The sequence below is a fragment of the Struthio camelus genome, chromosome 5 (genome assembly GCF_040807025.1).
Source record: "Struthio camelus isolate bStrCam1 chromosome 5, bStrCam1.hap1, whole genome shotgun sequence".
NCBI lineage: Eukaryota > Metazoa > Chordata > Aves > Struthioniformes > Struthionidae > Struthio > Struthio camelus.
Window position 1 is genome coordinate 40,017,359 of NC_090946.1, and position 20,304 is coordinate 40,037,662.

Consider the following 20,304-nt stretch of genomic DNA (forward strand, 5'->3'; position numbering starts at 1 on the left):
GATCAGTGGAAAAAAAAAAGACACCTGAAATAAGCCTCAGTAAGAACAGCAGTGCAGCCTGGAGGCTTTGGGAACAAGGTGATGGCCATTTGGACAGAAAAAGGAGCAGGGTCTGAGAAATGGGACTAGAAGAAAGCTGAGTTTGTAAAAAAGTCCCTGTGCCTTGCTGCGTGGGTGAGGTCTCCTGTAATTTGGGCTAGCTGTGCCACAGCCTCAGCCCCACAGCCGTTGCCTGTGCACAGCTGACACCTGAACCAGGTGCACAAGAGGCCTGTGTTGTGCATGACAGCATCTCCTGGGGGAGAAGGCTACCATGTAATAGTCTTCCCCCACCCTAGGTCCTCTCCCTTGGACCTCCTCTTAGCCCAGGCTAGGGCTGGCTCTGGCTTTTGGCTTTCTCCTTGGCCTTCCATTAGCCCTCCTGCACACAGGGGCTGGGATCCTGTGTGCTGCTCTCCAAACACACGGAAGAAGGTTAGCTCTGTCCTGCTATAAGCCCTGTTACTGGAGTTAGGAAACTTCTCTTGCAAGTCAGGGGGATGAACTGTCACCAGCAACCACTTCTCTTGGTTGGCTTCCAGGTACAGAGAGAGAGCTCTGCATCCTCCTGGTGAGGGAAGGCAAAGTTAAGAGGAGAAAGTTGCTTCTAGGAGGGGAGGAAAAGCGGAGCGCCTTCTCCAGGCAGGCTGAGTCTGGCTGGGGGCCTCTTCCCCCATATCACTGGGATCCACCCTGGAGGCTTTCGTTAAGCCTTGCTCCCAGAATGCTGGAGCATGGGGGCCCCCTGCCTGTATGATACAGGACAGCAACCAGACTACTCCAAAGAGCCTGGACAAAGCAGAGCTCACCTGGCAGGCTCCTTGCTCTACTCACGGCCCGGCCCGTAAGCAGAAGAACAGCTAGTGCCTGGGACAAAGAACTGCTGAGCTTGCTGCAGAGATCCCGAACATCCCTGAGTCCCAAGTCTCAAATGGTTCTCAGTGGCTTTTTGCTATAGGTCTATCCCCTTGCCCCCAAATTCACACACAGTCAGCACTCCAGGGGAAAATGATACTCACAGTCCAGGAAGCACCACTTGGGGGACAGCTTCTGGGATGACAGAGTCTTTGGTTTGGCTCCATCCCCTTCCTGCACAAAGGGCAATAAAGTTATGTCTCTTGGCTTCCCTGCCTCTCCCCAGGCTGTCCCTCCTGCTTTGGGAGGTCCCTGCAGACTCTGCGGGCTGCAGGTGCTTGGACAGAAAGAGGAACTTTGAACACAGGCATAGCGTATGGGGACAAGGAGCGGCACGGGACAGATCTGAGCTGACACACACCAACTCATTGGAGAGGTGCCACAAGACGAGCCCACGAGACCAGCATGGTGCACATGACAGACGGGCCTGGGGGAGGGAGAGAGGCCATACACACCTGAAAGAGCAGGCGCTGTAAAGCAGAGGGCTGTGGAGGGAAATCCTGCAGAAAGGCAAGGTGTGCCGTTACAGTGTTTGTTTGGGTGACCCCTTCCCTCTTCAGTTCGTAGGGGTTTCCTCTGTCCCCCTACAGTAGATATGGCAGGCAGCTCCCTGGCTTTACGTGCTGCCAGGCCGAGGTTCCAACCCTGCCTCGCTCTGGGGCCAGAGCGCAGCCTTTGCTCAAGGAGAGAGAAGAAGTGAAACGCGAGGTAACCAAGGCACACCAATCTCAATGTGCAGCTTTACAGGCATTTACCAGGTTGATGCCATACCAAAAAAAAAAAAAAAACACTACCCTCTGAGCCCAGGAGCCTCCTAGCCTCATGCCTGGCTATGTCTCCCCACGAGCGCCGTGGCCACACGGGAGGCAGAAGACAGGAAAGCAGAGCAGGCAGAGCGAGGCGCAGGTGCCAGTGAGCTGGCCTGGGCAAGCAACTCTGTAACTCAGCCCTGCAGGATGCTGCACGTGTGCTGGATGTGATTTCCTCAGCCTCCAGAGCCAGTCAGCTGTGGGCTGGGCAAGGTCCCTTAAATCTTCTGAGACAAGAACAGTTTGTGCAGCAGGGCATACTGTGGGCTCAAAAGGTACTGCTCACCTGGGGCTAGCATTACACAGTCCATGTCCGGGTTGAGGACACGCACTACACTAGTACCTTGGCAGGAGCACAAAAATTTGTACTTGCAAATGAAAAAAGAGTTGGAGGTGGGGAATAGCTCTAATCGGGCACCCCGGGAGGGGCAGAGCAGCGGTGACAGGAAACACAAAGCCCACAGAGGGCTGAAGGATGCACGGTACAGCAAACAAACGGAAACGCCTCCCCAAACACGCGGGATGGGACAGGCCCTTGTGGGATGGGTACTGGTTCTTTTACTGCCTCGTAACTTTTCTGGGCCAAGGGTACAGGATTAGAAGAGCAATGCTGAGAAAGAAGCTGCCACACAGAGGGAGATCAACAGGCCATCCAGCCTGGGACCTTGCCTCTACCATGTGTTAAAGGCAAATTGTGAAGTGCTACCAGAAGCAGGAGCACGTGTGGGTGTATGCAGGTCATGGGGGTCTAGAAATCCCTTCCCTGAGCCTCTTCATCCTTGGCATCCAGCTGTGACCACTTCCCATGTGGCACCTCACCTCCTGCAGCCTCTCAATTTGGGTCCGGCACAACTCCAGGTCACTGTCTCCTGGAACCACAATGATCCCCAGTGGCACAGCTGTAGGACAGGGCACAAACACAACTTAGTGAGCAGCCCATGACTGAGCTCCAACACCTCACGCAGCTTAGCTGCGAGCACTGCTGGAGTTACTGACAGTGACTCCCACCCCCTGGCTACTCAGCTGGTCACTCACAGGCTTCCTTGAGCTTTTCCTTATCGTAGTGCAGTGCCTCATAGTCATGCATGCTGATTCGGCTCACACGGATTCGCAGTCGCTCAGGCACTGGCTGCTGGCTGCACAAAGGGGGAAAGGAAAAGGGAAGGTATCAGAAAGTGACAGTCTGCTCTCTCCCTGTCATCCTCCTTCCTGCAAAGGGAGCAAGGCAAGATCACAGACCGATGTGAGGAGCTGCCATCTGCAGCTTCTTCAGCATCAGAGTTTGGCCACATTTCTGTGGCCTGATCCCTTCCCAACCTCTCCCTGGGAGGATCAAAATTCCTCTGGGAGAGATGGATTAGTCCTGCCCCTTCCCCCTCCATCCCTTATGCTTTGGAAAGGAGGTGATGGATTGATCTGAGGAACCTACTCATTGAGCAGAGGCATGGAGTTGCGCCGTTTGGTCTTCTGCACCATGTTGGCCTGGTTGCGCAGGGAAATGTGGATGCAGGAAGCTGCCAGCTTGCAGGGCTCCCCGTCTACCTGCATGGGGATGGCCTTGGATGTGGTGAGAACCACCTGCCGGCACTGGCACAGCCGCTCCCCATGGCCACCCACCTGCAAGGCAGCCTGTAAAAGGGACCAGAGTGAGAGCAGAGCACAGAGGAGTAGACGGGGAGAACACCCAGTGTCAGCCAGATGTCTCAAGTGAGCCGAGTCCTCAGGGTCTCAAGCCTGTTCTCAGTGGGAGGGGATCCACAGAGACTAGTGCACAATAGCACCTTGTTTCAAGTTTTAGAGAGCAGATACTGTCAGATAGGCCTGCACCATAATTCCTCCGTAGAGGAGCTGCGGACCAGGCGCGCTAGCTGACTCCTGGGCAATGGGAATGAGCGTTCCCTTGGTTGCTAGCTACCACCAGCGACAGCACCAACTCACCAGGGATGTCATGGTGAAGCCAATGACTTCAATGCAGCCGTCGTCATGGCGCTGCGGCTCGAAGTCGTGGTGCTCCCCAGGGTTGCCCCAGGGCATAGTGCCTGCACAGTATCTGTGGAGAAACAGTGGGTGAGGGGCATGGACAGCCCCTGCCCCCGAGTCCTATGGAGATCTTGTGGATGGGGGTGAAGAGCCCAGCACAAGAGAGCAGGTCCTGGGGCTGCTCACCTGGGAATGTTGAGGAAGACCAGGCATTGGGGCTTCAGGTCCTGGATCTTGGAGGTCAGGTCGGTCCCATCACACTGAAGACAACACAGGAGCGTTCAGGCTGCTGTAATGGGGGGGCCTGGCCCACCCCACCCACCTGGGAGGAAACGGCCTTCCCTTTTGCTCCTCAAGGTATCTATCCTCCAAGCCAAGGGAAGCCAGTGCCTCAAGGAACCCATCCTCCCCACCAGCCCCGAGATATTCAGCATGCCGAGAGGGACAACTCTCCTTCCCTGCTCCACAGTGCGCCCCCCTCCCTGGGCCAGAGCACTGCTGCATACTCACAACCAATTTGACGTGCTTCGCTAAATCTTTGGAGCTCCCCATGAGGAAGTCAGAGAAAGCCGTCTGCCAAAGAAAGAGATAACATTTGCATTCAGATATCCACCTAAACAGACAGCCAGGAAGATTGCCATACAAACTTTTAGACCTCAGGTGCCGAGAAGGGCAAATCACTTCCCTGTCCACTGGTAGAAGCCTTCTTCTCTCCCCCTCCCAAAACAACCTGATCAATTCCCCTTGCCATTTGGCCCACCAAAAACCTTGGGTCACCTCACAACTCCAATAACGCAGCCCAGTAACTCCTCGCCAGCCCAGTCCCGGCTTTAGGGAAGAGCTGGCAAGGCAGGCCTCCTCCAGTAAGAGACTGGAGTCACAAGAGAGAAGTTCACTCTCAAGCTGTAAGGAAATACAATAAAAAAGAACTGATGGGACTTCATTTAGAGATGCCAGGAGAGATTGTATGGCCTACGTTACACACATCCTAGGGTCTGTCCCCTCTGGGTTCAACTGCACAGAGGGGAGGGGAGACACAGACAGGAGAGATGCAAAGTGATACAGAGCAGCACTTGTCCTTGAAGACAGCACAAATACTGGTCACTCAGACATCAGGGTGTGGGGGGGGCAGGGGTGGAGGGGTGTGTGTGTGTGTGGACACCAAGACACAAAGCTCTGGAAGTGAGATGCAGGAGGCTGGCATAATTAGCCAGGGAGTTGTAATTGGCCTGAGGTGTAAAATAAAAGAGCAAAGCAATTTGGGAACTATGTATACAGAGGCTTCCCGTTCCACAGCAGGAGGGACACCTGCCTCCCCACAGCTCCAGGGAGGTCCTGCCTGGGTGACTGTCCATGAGCCTGAGAACAAGAACAATAGTGGAAGGAGATCAAGAGAGCAACTGTACTGCAGGCCAGAGAGCAAGCTGTACCACCAGCAGCATTCATAGCCAAAAAGGAGCTGCAACTGCCAGTGCTGTAGCCTTTCTGCAGCACCTCACCAGCTTCAGTGGGATGGTTCAGCGCGGGTGCATGCAAAAGCCTATGTAACTCAGATGAGTGACTTAAGGGTGTAGACAGGAACTGGAGCCACACTTGTGTGTTTAAGCTAAGGCTATTATGAAGGCATGCCCAGCCCCTCAGCACTCAGATATTCTCCATGTACTCACCCCAGCATAGAACATTTTATTCCGAAACCGGCTGTTGAATTTCTCTGGATTTGCCTCTAGGGAGAGGAGAAAAAAGTCCAGGTTATTGGTCTGCATATGGAAACACTTCACTTTCCGGCTCTCCCCTGAATTGGGCTCTCCAGTCAGCATCAGCCAGAACATAGGCCCCAGGTCACTTCCCTTGCAGAAACCCCTGTCCCCTCCCCAAACCCTCCACTTCCTCCTCAGATTTCACCTTTGGCCATGTCCCTGGGTCAGCCCTTTTTATCTGCTTTCCTGTGGCTGAGGAGCATTTTACTGGCCCACCTCTGTGGCATCCCATCACCGTAGGTTCTGCCTTCGTCCTGCCACCCCCACTGCATACCTCGGGATTCGTGAAACTCCAGCGTCACCCGTGCGTCAAAGCCAAGGCTGAAGTAGTTATTAAAAACATCCAAGGGAAGCTGAAATGAAAAGGAGGGGTAAGACTGGGAACCTGGTGCTTACAGGATGAGGTTGCCAGTGTACAGCCATGGCAAAGGAGAGGTCGTGTTATAGCAGAGCCAAGTACTGCACTCATGAGGCTGAGGGAGCGAGGGCCTGCCTTCTCCCCAAGGAAGGCAGCCTGAAATGACAGACTACCCCTTTTCTGTCACTCTGAGCTCAGTGGCTTTGTGGAAGCTGCATAAGCCCGAGCGCAGGACATGGAACATCCAGACATAGGGATCACACAGAATATGGGAGTGCAACATCCCACTCACCCTCTGCTCGGCAGAAGTGCAGCAGATAACCATTGAGGGCATTGGAGCCCCAGGCAGCCTGCCCAGGTGAAGAGCACTCTAGGGGGACACGCTCTCCTGCCTGAGATACCTTCAGCTATCCGTGTTTCTGCTGAAGAAACAGTTTTGGGAGGGAACTGGGCTTATGACTGCTGCAAGTTGTCATTAAAAATCCCTTTGGATGTTCAGTTCTCATCATTACATGCCTTTCCCAATGATGGCAAAGGGGATGAGAGCCATGAGGAGAGAATTGGAATTGGAGCAGGGAGAGGGAAATGACAACCCACTGCTGTACCTTAGATGCTGGGGCTACCTGAGCCTGTGAGACACAGAACACAGATCCCCAGAGTAAAGAACAAACGTGGACAAGAAGTGTCCCACCTTGTCTGTGGCCGCCTCATCCTTCTCCTCAGGGTTTGCGTCAGGGTTTGGTTCCACATGGAGGTTCCAGCGATCGAGCTGCACAATGTTCCCATCTTCCACGTGTGACAGGATCTTGGACAGAGGCTCATCTGTGTAACCCTAATGATATGCAGAACTTGGTGAGTGCCCATCTGCCTCCCGCAGAGGTGCCCCAGAGGTAGGGGACCTTGGGTAGGTATCCCAGAGCAAAGGATGGGGAAAAGATCAGAACAACTAATTGGGACTTTGAATTTAAGATAATATACTTTCCTTCTAAAAAATCAGCCAAATAAAAATTAAGTTTGAAATAATGATTGCTTGTATTAATGTCCTAATATCTGATATTATAATATAATTCAGAATAATTCAAATCACAGAAGAACTGCAATATCCAAATGGTGCTTATTTGTTGGTCAATAATTAGGGAAAGTCAAAACACGCAGTGGTTGCAAATCCCTATCTCTGTCTCTGGAACCAGAGCTGAAGCACCCAGCCCACCCCTGTCAACAGTGGGCTCTTCAATGGAAGCAGAGGTCACTTACCCCACCCCAGTTCAGTGTCCTGGCCAAGTCATTCCCTGTCCCCAAAGGTAGGATGGCCACAGGAGGAGGTGGGTTGAGGCGTAACTGGTCGAGAATGGACAGTATCCAGCCCACCTACTCAAGCAAGAGAGCACAAAGAAAAAAAACTGGTTATTTCAGGACCAGCAAGCAGGTGAAGGTGACTCAGAGCACTAGCTATGGCCCAAGGGGAAGAGACAGGGGTCCCCTTAGCCACTACAGAGGCTATTCCATCCTTTGATGCTCTAAACGAGTGCTGGTGGAGATACCAGTAAACCTACTGGGGACAAAGTCCCCTAAAGAACCCCAAATCCACACTACAGATCTAGCATCTTCTGAAGCAGTGTATGGAGTGGGGGAGCCATAGTTGTCTGGTGTTAAGAACTCTACCACAGATACAATATCCACATTTTGCCCTGTTCTGGATCACAGCAAGGAGGGCTGCGGCCAGCACTCAACAGGCCTGGGGCAAAGAGGGCTGCAGCCTGGAAGAGTCTGGGAGACTCACCGTGCCATCTCCTCCACACGCCAGGATCCGTAGGTTGTGGACCTTCCGGTACAGCTCCAGCCTGTAAGCAGGGAGAGTGGGTCAGGAGGGGAGGGAACAAGCACTGAGGCTGCAGCCCCGAAAAGGTGTTACTCAGCGGTTGCAGGTTTTCTGGCCCTCACAGGGTCCTCAGGGAAGGTGGCATTCACAAAGCCATGCTTGCCTCTCTCTCCCCAGCACCTCAGCAATTCACAGTACTGGCTGGTCATAGTGACTTCGGGTGCACTGGCTCTTGTAGAGGGATAACAGAGTGATTTTATTCCTTGTACGCATGGATAAACTGAAGTACAGCGAGCAGACAGGACTTGCATGCCATTAATGGAACATTAGGAACCAGATTTGAGAATATCACCCCACACCTTTGCTCTTCGCCATTAGCCTTCAGATTATACCATCTCTTCCTGCAGGAAACAATGAAAGGCCAAGACTGTCCTAGAGAGTCAGGCAGGCTGTCCTAGAGAGGCCTCTCAAATCCTGAACTTGCTTTGGGTGCTTCTTTGCACAAGGAAGCTATGGAGCATCAGGCCTCTGCTAGCTGCAGGAAGAGCTCCTGGGAGGAAACTCTGGAGCAGGGATGGGGGAGAACGGGGCTGTCCCCCTCAGTACTCACGCCTCCTTGGGTCCACCCTGGCTGAGGTCGAAAACCTGCCGTGGGTTGAGATACCACATGAAGGATTGGATGATCTTTGCTCCCTAGGGGGATAAGAAAGATTTCAGGGAACAGTGAGATCCCAATGGACAGAGAAAAGAAGGTATCTGGTCTCAGAGACAGGCAGCGACAACACTGTTCTGGGGTACTTGGGCAAAGCCTGGCCTAGGTGGGAAGCGCCAGGTCACAAACTGGCATTGCTGAGGGGGCCTTGCGTCTTTTGCAACTGAGACATTTCCAAAACTATGTTGAGTTCTCAGCAGCCGGATGGCAATGCCCCAACAGAGCTGCCTTCTTGGGGAGATGCAGAACAAGGACATACCTGATTACCACCGCTCTTGGGGTTCACAAACACCAGCAAGGGCTTCATGAGAGGAGCTGGCATAGGCTTGATGACAAAGGGTTTCCACCTCCCCTCCTGCAGGAGATACCACAAGTCCATCAACAAACCTGGGGAAACGCAAACTCACACCTCCAGGTGAGCCCTAACGTCACACAAGTCAGGAGTGGGAGGTGTCAAGAGAATGTGACAGCCACCCTGTAAGCCTTAAATACTAGGACTTGCCCTGATAGAAAGCAGAACTCACCTCCCAGCCTTTTTCACCTCTGTTGCCTCCACTGAGGTCTTCAGTGGCTCCCAAAGTTTCTCCTTGCCCCAACACCCTCCCTCCACCTCGTCCCACTTAGCCCTACACCTCAGCCCAGATCCTGCAAAGCGCCCTTGCTTCCTGATCCCACTCTTTGCTGCCCAGCCCTTCTGCCCTTCCAACCCACAGTCACTCCTGTCCCCTCATCTCTGACCTCAGCCCCCTTTTTGCTGGATTTCCGCTTGAATGATGCCCTCTTCTTCTTCTTACTAGACTTCAATGGATTCTAGAGAGAGAAGAAAAAAACGAAAGAAATCCCAAAACTATGTTAGGAGCTGCTGGGCAAGGAGTCATGAATAAACCACGAGAATCAAAGTGACTTACCTGGGGCCGTCGGACCCGCACAATCCAGGTAGGAGGAACAACAACAGCAGCGTGAGCCCCTAGCGAACAGGGCTCTTCTATGTGTTGCAGCATGAAACATGACACTTTGCTGTGATACTGGGGAGGGAGAAGGGGAAGAGAGAGAAAAAACTCAGCCGCTCAGTTTGCTGGGGACCGCCACCTTTTCCTCCCCCAGGCTCCCCCAGGCCAGTGCAAAGACTGCTGTGGGAAATGATGCAGGAATTTGTAATAAGAAGGCTTCCCCTGGGAGGCCCTGAGAAGAACTTATCTCATGGGAGCTCCCAGCTACTACAGCACACCCTCTCCCAGTAAAAGGAGCTGTGAGGGCAGGCTGCAGAGAACAAGCCTGGGGAGCTCCCAGCAGAAAGTAGAGGTCATAGATACAGAGCAGATTGGTTAAGATGTTAGATGGGGCTTTGCTCACCGCTTGCTTGCACCAGGAACAGCTGATGGCTACAATCTCTTTACTGTGGAAGGCAAATTTCTGCTGGAAACCCTGTGGAGGGAAGGATAAAAGTCTTGAGGAACTTCCTCATAGCTTTCTACCATCCAACAGGACTTCTCCACTGCCAGCAGAAACATTACTGAAGAGAACATGCCTGCAGTCAGAGCTCTTTGGGTCCCTCTCAGACAGCCCCAATCATCACTAGAGCATCAGGGAGGTCACTGTGCTCTGCAGGAGTGTCCCCACTGCCCAGGGAAAGCGTGTCAGGAAGGAAGTCCTCTCCAGGGTAGACTGGACCCAGGGGAAGAAGAACTCTATGCAAGAATCCCAAACCTACAGCACTTATGTACTGCTTCACTCCCTGTCCCTCTGCAAAACAGGGCACGAGTCCTGGTTTTGCTGCAGGCCCCTCCTGTCCGTCAGGAATAGCGGGATCTCTCTCATTCACAGCTCTGTTACCCTCCCTAGTCTGACCTTAGCTTTCCCTTCAGGCTGAAAAAGACGCAAGACACCCTCTCACCTTGCCACACTGCCGGCATTTCCCTTCCTGCCGTCTCCGGTGCACCCAGTGATGCCGGACAACTATTGGCTAAAGAAGAGAAAAGAAAAAAAAAAATGATGGGCCGAGTGTGAGGGAAGGCAGGGATAGGTATGAGGTACGGACACGGGCCAGCTAGAACCTCTGCTCCGGCATGAAGCACACTCTCACATGCACCAGCACCAAACTCTTCTGAGAAGGCAAAGCCAAAGAATTGGGGGCCAACAGGTGAAACGGTAGTGCTTAGAAAAAAGGGAGTAAAAAAGCTACCCAGGAAGGAGGACAGGGAAACTGAAGACTAAGAATCATTCACACAAAGCAAAGATAGCCGAGAGTGGATAAGTAGTAGTCTGGAGTGCTGTTTTGGTCATAAACCACTTCTCTGCCTCTTAACATCTCTGACCAGATGCCTCCAACGAAAGGTAAAAAATAGCGTCAATGGAAACTGTGAAAAATCCCCAGAGACACACAGTTTGCGCACACTGCAAGACCATGGAAGTGCTTGTGGCCCCAACACATATGGTGAAGCTGCAGAGCAGAAACTGCCTAGCTCTTAACAACCCTATTTCTTGGAGGAGAGAAGCAGCCCCAAAGCCCTTCACACAAACTCATCCTGCTCGTCTCCTCAGATCAAATCCTGACAGCCTGGGCCCCTGCCCGCAGGGAGAGGAACAAGCCTGCTCACAGGCACCTTCTCCCTGTCTGCGGGCATGGGAACAGCTCATTCTGGGTACAGGCTGGTACCTGACAGGGGCAAGTGTGGAGGCTGAGTAATGTGACAGGGTGACCCCTGAGCACTGTAGAGGGTAAGAAGGCTTACACTGAAGTACTGCATCTCCTGTATCCTCCTCTCTTCTTTCAGCCTTGGATCATGAATGGTGTGCGTATGGAGGGCGGAGTGACAGCAAAGATTAAAGAGGGGAGTATGAGTTCATAGCCCAGTACAGTAGGACCCAACATCTTTGCTTTTGACAGCTTTTGGACTAATGACAATAGAGGCAGAAATGGGCTGTGTCTCCCATCAAGCCTGAAGGAGATTTGGGTGAGCTCCAAAGTTGTCTGCTCTAAGTGCAGCACATCGGAGAGGGAAAAGGGCCCTGCTGGATTCAGTGGACACTAATTCAGCGGCAGCAAAAGGGGAGGCTACGCCCCGAGCTCAGCTCTACGTCCCACTAGGCACATATAAGGGAATGGATTGACCCTGAAGGGGATCCCAAGCAGCACACACTCCAGAAGAGTCCCTTTCTTGGGGAGTGACAGGGAGGAGCCCTCGGAGAAACTGAGGAGAATTAGGAAGATAGGATGGATAAGTAGCATTTGTGAGTAAAAGGAGAAAAAACAGGGAAGACGAAGTAGAGAAAGGGCTGAGGGATAGAGAACTGGTAGAAGCTGGAGAGGATGAAAACGGACACAAGAGTGAGCAGAGCCAGAGAGGCACTGCAGGAGATATCAGGAGAGTTCAGAAAGTAAGTGGAGGACAAGTAAGGGAGCTGGAGTAAGAGTGAAATTGGAAGGAAGGCTGCATGAGAGTACGTGGCGGGAGAAGCAAAGAAAGAACGAGCAGTTTTTAGTGATGTTGAAGCCTCACCTTATCACACTGGCATTTCTGAGCAAGCAGCCCAGAATTTGAGTACTCTTTCTCCTATTGTGTCTTCTGTGCCAGCACAAGTATAGTGTGGGTGCAGCTGCTGTGTTACCAAAGTGGCCCTTGACGAAGCCATCAACACCCACTCCAGAGCATTGTGTGAGCTGCTCTGGCTCCACAGGCTGGAGGGTGATCCATGAAAGGTGCTTTCATCAGAGCAGCTCAATAGACAGATCTCAGGCCGCTGCTTATGCTCGTTACATTAAAACGCGGCATAAAGGGGTCTGACAAGCACCACTGCAGACATCTTCCATTGCCACAGGGACTACTGTTGGCTGTGAGACTCCCTGCGGGTGTTCTTGGACTAGGTGTTACTGAAGCATGGCCTGCTAGCTCTGCCCTACAGCCAGCTCCTGGGGGCACTGCTGGGACCCTCCACCCCCACCTCCCAGCCTGGCTTAGAGCAGCATGGAGAGCTCCTGCTCCCTAGCACAGGCATGGGTGCTCCCACAGGAAGCCAGTGGGCGCTGCCAGATCAAAGCCCTACATGGCAGATGGGAATTCCTCAGACCCTGGCTGTATTTCACATCACAGCAGCACCAGGAAGCCCTCCAGTGCAGGTAATGCAGAGACAGTGGGGAGGGCACTGAAGAGGAAACACCTTGATGCGCTCACTGCGCACGTAAGCAGAGCAGGGATGGCCCTGGCATACGGACACAGAGCACAGTCCTGGCTGGGCTGAGGGGGACATGGAGTGGTTAGGCTGGGAAGGACACAAACACCAGATCCCAAGGATGAAGAGTTATGTTAGAATCATCTAACTGCAACTTGGAGTACCTGTGGCACTAAGGATAGGGCTGAGGGGAAGCACTAAGTCAGCCAGTATTGTCCTCTTTCAAATTGTGGCAGTCCTGGGGAACTGCTGTTTGCCATAGCATCCTTTATTTGCTTGGGTGAAAAACCTTCCCAGGAAAAACCATGTGCAGGGTTCCCCCATGCAGATACAGGAACTTTTGAACATGCGAACTGGTAGATGATCTACCTTTTGCTGCCTGTGATTTCCTCTGTCTGTGCTGCTGCCTTGCAAATAAATACTCCTTTAAAAGGCCACCTCTTTGGTGCCAGCAGGCAGCACAATGCCTGTACTTTGACGGGCAACATACTGACACCACCTGTAGCCCCCACCACCAAGCTGGGAAGGCAAGGGAGCAAATATGGGCAGAGTCCCAGGCACATCTCTCACCTCCCGTACGTTCCGGGATCCTGACTCCCTGAAGGAAGGTTTGCAGCGGAAATTTATCTGTGGATTGAACACATATGAGAGGAATCAGCGGAACCATCACCTGAAGAAAACCTACTGGAGTTTATTTTGCTACAGCAGACCCAGAACCTCTGGAGGTGTTCAGTGATTGTCTGTGAAACTCACCACATGCTTCTCTTAGTGGAAAAAAAATGGGGTCTGGGGTCTTAATCATGTTGCTAGATACTCCTTTTGGAATCCTCTCTTCCAAGAAATCTCTTTTTGCAATGACAACAGCCAGAATCAATCATCTTGGGGTTCACTATAAATCTCAGAACAAGGGCTGGCCAGGAAAAGGCTGTTACAGCTTTGCAGGACACAGAGAGGGCTTTAACAGTCTTTACTCACTTTCTCTAGCTGTTCTATGCAGGGTGTATGCACGACAATCTTGCAGGCTGCACACTTACGCCTGGAGAGCGGTTTCTGCTGCAGGATGAGAAAAGGGGAGGAAAGATATCCTTGTGAATAGCAGTGTTCAGACCAGCAAGCTCATCCTCCCCCTACCCTTTCTTCATGTTTTTCAGGATGCAGAACAAGTCCCGTAGGAAAGTTAAATACAACCCAAACTTCTTGCAAGTAAAGGGATCTAAGTATGTGCCTCGAGGCTCTCAAGTCTGCAGCAGAGCAGGAAGGTGCTCTCCCACTGCATAATCAGTCCTTGGCCTCTTCTGACACTGCCTGAGAGCATCATGGAAGGTGGTTTGGGAGGCACTTGTGGGAAGGGGTGTGTGGGAGGCACACGCTGGAAGCCCAGTGGGCAGATACAGGACAGCATCAAGGCTTGGTGTCCAACACCTCAGGTAGGAGCCAGCCTGCAAGTAGGGAAAGCCTTGCTCTCCCTTGCTGCAGCATCCCCATGAAATCTGCCCGGGGCAGTCCTGCAGGTGGGGTCAGGCAATGTTAGGGCTGAGTCTCCATTGCTCATTTTTCCCCTCTCCTGAAAGGTCTTTCCAGAGAAGGCGGATTCAGATTCTCCCTCTGAGCGCATGAGATCTCAAAGCCTCTCCCTGGAACATCCCCTCCGGCCTGCTGGCAACCTTGTGTCAGGTTCCTGTTACACAGTGAATGGCTTCCCTGGCTCAGACCAGGGGTGAGGCCCTCCACTACACATAGGTAGAAAGAGCACACTGTCCCTCCCCGTTGCTAGCTCCCCGAGCCCCCCTATGCTTTCCCCAGCACCAGGCAGTAGCAGTGCTTTTGCAGTCTCTCCGCCAGGTGGCAGCACAGCCCGCATCCGTGGATCCTGCCAGGGGACTCGCGTGACCCCAGGTGACTTACCAGCAGCTTTGCCATACAGTTTTGCTCCCCAACATAGCAGAAATCCCCAGAGGCATTGGTCTCAAACCAGATGTGCTCCCCATAGACTGCAGTCTCCTGAAAGGCACAAGACAATGCTGTGTTTCTCTGAGAGCACCCATAAGTGATCATCTGATCTCCTAAAATGCTTTGTGCTAGGGACAAGACAACTTGATGTGGGGGTTGGGGGGGCTAGATGTAGGCAGGGAGACAAGATGCACAGAATCACCAGGGCAAACACCTGCAGAGAGGAAACCTTACAAAGCTGCTGCCACAGCCCACCCTGTTGGAAATGAGAGGCCCCCAGGAAACCAACTCTCCTCTCTCTCAGATCCTATGGAAAAACCTACAGCCTAGCTGTGTCCCATTCAGTGGGGCTGCCTCTATTCCCCCTGAGAAGAGGCACCTCGGCAAATTCAATGCTGGGGTCTCTCCTGAAACAGCCTCTGTTCCTTGACTTCAGGCAGGTTTTGACCTGCACCCTTCCTTTGCCTTTGCAGGAGGAGGGTTGGGGCGGAGGCTGGCACCCATATGCCAAGGAGAGCCCTGTGTCCCAGGGACTCCATTTGCCAGAAGACTTCCACTGCCAAGAGCAGAAGAACTGGAAGTTAAGTAGCTGTGCAACCTCCCAGGGAACTGCCTGTGCCCGCATAGCCTCTCTTCGCAGCATCAAGGGGTGCTGCCAGCAGCACAGATGCTGGCACCAGCGGAGGCCACAAATGTGTCAAAGCCAAAGTCACCTGGGAAGCCCTGGCCTGGGAAGAGCCTGCTGCTTCTTGTCTCAAAGCCCATCCTACCTCATGCCCAGCAAAATGCAAAGCAACTTACGCTCCAGTCCACAGTGCTGCGTATCTGCCTCTCTGAATCGCTCCTCAGGGCTAGCGCAGGGTTTGGCTGGGCTACCATGTGCTGGAGGCTGGATTTGGCAATAGCTTTTCTGGAAGACACGAGGGCTGCCTATTAGATCAGGAGAGGAGGAATGTGCGCAAAGAACAGCCTGCCTCTGGGATAGACAGTGATACTGGAGAAGAAAACCATCCTCAGAACCAAGCAGCTGGAAGTGCAGCGAATCCCCCAGGACCACTGCCTGAGGAACATCACCTCTCCGGCAAGTCAGTCCCTGTAGGGTGCAGAGGTGCTGGCCACATTGCTGACACTCACCAAAAGACATCCTACATCCGGCAAAAGACAGGCTAGACCTGCTGGGTCAAAACTCTCAGGGATGACAGGCCCACTGCATGACAGCCCAGGATACCCCACCAGCAGTCTCCACCAGGCTGTAGAGGTGGGGCTGCCTGTGCAAGGGCAGCCTTGAGCCCCTGCCCCAGTGCAGCTCCCCATAGCTTCCCACATATAAAGGCACCTCAGAGCCTGAGGCATTTTCAGAGTCCGGCACAACCGGCTAAAGCAAAGTAGCTTGTTTGGGACTAGGGAGCTGGTGAGCTTCCTTCGGGTAGGTTAGGGTGGAGGAAAGGACCAACAGGTCTAGTCAACTGGAGAAATTAGACAATACCCACCTCTAGCCCTAAAAGAGCCTTGGCCTCTTTTTTCACACCTGGGCTGGGAGAAGGCAAGGAATACAGAGGTACTTTGTACCGGCTGGAAGGGGACGTGTGGCAAGCCCCAAGGGGCTGCGGTGAGAGCATCAGACAAACAGAAAACTACCTCAGCCCTCAGTGACCTAAGGAGGAGACTGGCTCCTTGCTCTCCTCTACAGACACAAACAGCACTGCAAAGACATTGACAGCGGTGAGGCCTGGCACAGCCTTCTCCGACCCTGGCCACGTGGCACAAAAGGCCTCAGACCCAAGCCAAGCCCCTGCCCCTTCCTTCCTTCCCCATCCCCGGCCTGGCAAGCCTGGAGCCCCACATCCACCTCCCCTCTCTCAGATACTGCCTCGCTAACGTCACACGCCGCCATACATACAGCAGCCTGGGGCTCCAGGAGTCGGGGGCGGCAGGGCAGACGGGCTCCGATCCCAGGCACTCGGAGGGGGCAGCGGGAGGGCGCCTGGCTCCGGCTGCAGCCATCCACCTCCTGGGCAGCAGCCGCGCTCGGCCCGGGGAGATCAGCGCCCCGGGCCCCACGGCGTCACTCGAACGCCGGTGCTGGCTGAGGCGGCGGTAGCGCCCTTGCAGGCCGTAGGCAGCCCTGCCGTACACGAACTCGGTGGGCAGGAGATGGGAGGATCTGCGACGCAGGCACCGGGGGCCCCTCAGCAGCGGCCTGGCGTGGAGGGGCCGCAGCACGGGGAGCATGGAGAGCCAGGTCTCCTCAGCCCACCACCTGCGCCTGCCTGGCTCCGCTCCCCTGGCGGCCACGCTCTCCTCCCTGCCACCACCGTCCTCCAGCGACTCGGATCCGGAGCTGTCGGCACAGGGCACCCCTTTCCCCTCCTCTCTCATTTGGATAAGGCTGGCCAGGAGCATGGAAGGGCCCATCAAGTGGGTATCGATGGATCGCACCTGACCCCCGCGCTTCTTCTGCACGGCGAAGCGGGGGCTGAGGCATGGCGGTGTGGTGCTGGAGCGGCGCCGGGAGCCGGGGCTGGCCTGCTGGGGCCGGCCCAGGCAGGAGAGGGCCGGCAGCGGCGCGCCGGACCTGCACCGGCGCTGGACCAGCGAGGCTGAGGGCAGGCCCACTTGGGAGCGGCGCCTGGCTTTACCTGTGGGCACTGCCACCGCGCTGGCTCGCCGCGACCCCGAGGGCCCCTTCCTCTGGAAGTGCCTCTTAAAAAAGGTTTCCATAGCACAGAGGGTGGCACCTGAAGGGTGGCTGTTAACATAGAAACCAGCAATTAAAGAGCCTCCTGGCTAGGCTGCAAAGACCAAAGCAGTGACGGGCCAGGGGACGGCCCCGAGCTCACAGGGTGCAGCAGAAGAGAGGGCAGGAGGAAGGTGAAACAGCAGGAAACCCAGTTGCCAGACCTACGTGGTTGCTGCCGAGCTCTGCCTCTCCCTGCCTCAGCCCTCTCTACACAGGCAGAAAAGGAGGATGGGGAGAGGCGTGAAGGCCTTGTCTGGTGGCTCAGGGGGTAGCAACGAGCAAACAACTGGATGCTGGGATGCCTCCACCTAGAGCGAGCAACAAGACTGGGACCGGCCTCTGGTATACAACACACATTATTCACTGCTTAACGGCACTGCAGGAGCAGCTGGGCCACAAGGCACCCTCTCCTCTTGAGTTCAGAGCCAAATAAAGCTCTCCCTCTTATTAAGGCAGTTTCTAGGTTTATTTTCACAGCTTAGTGGAGGGTGCTGTGATGGCAGGGCAGGCATCACGTGCTGTTCCTAGTTCCCTCTAGATCCCCTGCTCATCACTGCAGGATCAACGTAGTCCTAACTCCTCTTTTGCACTGCACAGCTTCCATTTCCAATCTCTCAGCAATCTGTCCAGTCCTCTTCAGATTTCCTAGTCCCCAGCACTGTAAGGCACAGAAAAAGCTCAGCATTCAAATGTAGCCTCCTGTCAGCACTAGGATGATAGCTGGTTCCTGCAGCTACTTCTCTGCAGAGGGCTTTGGGTGGGAAGAAAAAAAAAAAACAGTGAATTTAGGAGGCTGGAGGTGTTAAAGGGATAATTTCTTGACTTGGAGCAGCTAAGAAGAGACTCCCTTTAAAAGGAACAAAGCCTTTCCTACAATCTCATGTGCTGAGCTGGATGGAACAAGGGCACGTGGCACTCGATGCCTTCGGTGAGGACAGCCAGGCTTACCCTGGAGAAGGTGCTCAGAAATACCCACTGGACTACTCGGATGTCTGCAGAGGCTGAGCTCCCCTCTAGACGACCCTGTGGAGAAGAGCCTCTGTACTGCTTGAAAAGATCAGCCCTTGCTCACGACCCCCAGTCACACGCATTCATCCCCTGGTGCTGGCCCTCCTGTTTTTCCAGTGGTAACCGCTCTGTGTAAGCACCAACCGCACAGAATTTGATGCAAATGAAAACAAAGGACTTACGAATTTGCAATAAAAGCAAGGCCAGTAAAAGAGGGGCAGGCAGATTTGGTAGAGGCTGGCAGAGGGAGCTGGAGTGGAGGTGGCCTAGGAAAATCGTCCTGTCCGTCCTGCTCAGAACTCCCCTCTCTCGGTGGGAAGAGCTTTAACATGACTCTCGAGCTTTCATTGCCCAGCTCTCAAAGCCTAACTCGTTGCCAGGACATTACAGCTGTTCGTGAAAAGCGCTGGGCCACAGATGGAAGTTGCTACAACACTGGTTTAAGCACTCTCAGCTTAGCATGCAAAGGTTTAAAAGGAAGAGACCGAAGCTGACTAATTCCAGTGCTCCTCTGCTCTAAGCAAAGTGCTTCTCCTCTGACCCCCCAGCCACTGCTTGTCTTCAACCTCTAAACAGAGAGGGTTTATCTGAGGACAACTCAAGAAACACTGACACTCACAGCTTGGTAGAATCTTTCTGGCGCCTCAAATGCTACAGAGCCAGGGGCCTCCAAATTAGGGCAGCCTGCAGGCACACGCAAGCCACCGTTGTCACTCCCAGCAACTTCTCCGTGCTGTAAAAGGCTGCTCCTCTACCCATCGTGAGCGTACAGGCACGTCACTCACCACTGCACTAAGATTAGCTGCGCTCACTTCTGTCTTCCTTTCTTCTCATGCTTTCTTATGCGGTCACTTGCTGGTCAGCAGTACTAAAGACCTTCAGAACAGCCTGGCCTAAACCTCAACAGCCCTGAGGGCCATGGGAACAGGCAGATTTGTCAGACAGATGCTTCCCTTTTTGCTTGGGAGACGCATTAAGATAGCACACGGGTGCTATTTTCTGGACCATAAACAGGCAGTTTTGTTTAGTGCTTGTATGCAAGCAACCCACTGGGCTGTACCTCTGCTTCTTTTAGAGAAGACTATAAAGCCAAGTTTGCATTTTGGAGAGGACAAGACATGGTTCATTCCCCTCCAGCCTGGTAGGCAAGGAAGTTAGCTCTGTAGTTTCTGTAGTCTCACTGCTATTCCCTGTGCTACTGTTGTATTCAGCAATGCAGCCTAGGGAGGGGAGAAAGTACAGCAATACTCTACAGAGGAATCTGCAGCTCGGACAGCAGCACTGGGGGAGCTAAAGTCTTGCTGAATTGAAAGCAAAACCAGAGTGCCATCTCCTCAGAGGAATTTCTCAAGTTCCACCACAGTGAGCGATGCAGATACGTCAAGCGCTAACTGATCACTAGCACATTTAACCATCGTACCGCCGAGGCCTGCGCAGCTTCGCAGATGGCATAAGCAAGTTCCGCTGATCACTCTGCTTCTAGCCCATCCTTGACCCTGCAATATGCTAGTCTTGTCCTTTCTCCCCACAATTTATAGGATACCTCAGTAAACTGGATTATCAACAATAGTCTTAAAAATTGTCTGAACAAATGGAACGGGTTAACAAACAACAGAGGACACTGCCTGGGAGTGGCAAACCGCAACAAGCTCTCTTTGATCATGTTTACTTGCTAGGGTAGATGTACTGCCAGGCTACATCCCGAATGAGTTGAATTGGTGCCCTCTTCTGCCCCAGATATTCCACCAACATTCAGGCTGATGTGCTGCTGGCCAAGCTGCTGCTATGGGCAGAAAGATCTTTCAACACGGCTTCCTTCCTTTTTGCACCACGGTCTCGTGAGGAAATTTGCCTCAACAACCTTTGCTTGACATTTATATTTTGGTTACTAGTTGATTAGAGTTTTTTTTTTTTTTTTTTTTTTAATCTTCAAGGTTGTCAGAGAGTGGCGCACACTCTCTTGTTCCAGTCACCAGTGGTGAAGGGTATTATCGGGAAATCATTTGACAGCCCATAATGGCACCATGCAGCAACTCAGATGGGGAAG

At 53.4% G+C, this 20,304-nt stretch overlaps 1 protein-coding gene across 9 annotated transcripts in view; it reads right to left on the reverse strand.

Moving 5' to 3' along the window:
* DGKZ (diacylglycerol kinase zeta) overlaps positions 1-20,304 on the reverse strand; it is a 58,184-nt gene that overhangs the window by 11,233 nt on the left and 26,647 nt on the right. For 4 of the 9 annotated variants that reach the window (XM_068945826.1, XM_068945828.1, XM_068945825.1 and 1 more), the window contains exons 2-23: positions 15,311-15,419; positions 14,465-14,560; positions 13,535-13,612; positions 13,130-13,186; positions 10,284-10,352; positions 9,743-9,814; positions 9,298-9,414; positions 9,128-9,199; positions 8,649-8,744; positions 8,288-8,370; positions 7,639-7,699; positions 7,113-7,226; positions 6,550-6,690; positions 5,775-5,853; positions 5,411-5,466; positions 4,254-4,316; positions 3,930-4,003; positions 3,702-3,813; positions 3,193-3,392; positions 2,799-2,899; positions 2,583-2,662; positions 1,059-1,128 (exon numbers count right to left, since the gene is read on the reverse strand). In XM_068945826.1, coding sequence (XP_068801927.1) covers positions 1,059-1,128; positions 2,583-2,662; positions 2,799-2,899; positions 3,193-3,392; positions 3,702-3,813; positions 3,930-4,003; positions 4,254-4,316; positions 5,411-5,466; positions 5,775-5,853; positions 6,550-6,690; positions 7,113-7,226; positions 7,639-7,699; positions 8,288-8,370; positions 8,649-8,744; positions 9,128-9,199; positions 9,298-9,414; positions 9,743-9,814; positions 10,284-10,352; positions 13,130-13,186; positions 13,535-13,612; positions 14,465-14,560; positions 15,311-15,419 — 2,000 coding nt within the window. Of the gene's footprint in view, positions 1-1,058; positions 1,129-1,409; positions 1,455-2,582; positions 2,663-2,798; positions 2,900-3,192; positions 3,393-3,701; positions 3,814-3,929; positions 4,004-4,253; positions 4,317-5,410; positions 5,467-5,774; positions 5,854-6,549; positions 6,691-7,112; positions 7,227-7,638; positions 7,700-8,287; positions 8,371-8,648; positions 8,745-9,127; positions 9,200-9,297; positions 9,415-9,742; positions 9,815-10,283; positions 10,353-13,129; positions 13,187-13,534; positions 13,613-14,464; positions 14,561-15,310; positions 15,420-16,409; positions 17,700-20,304 lie in introns of those variants that run through there. The other 5 variants (XM_068945823.1, XM_068945821.1, XM_068945820.1 and 2 more) reach the window with 4 other exon arrangements.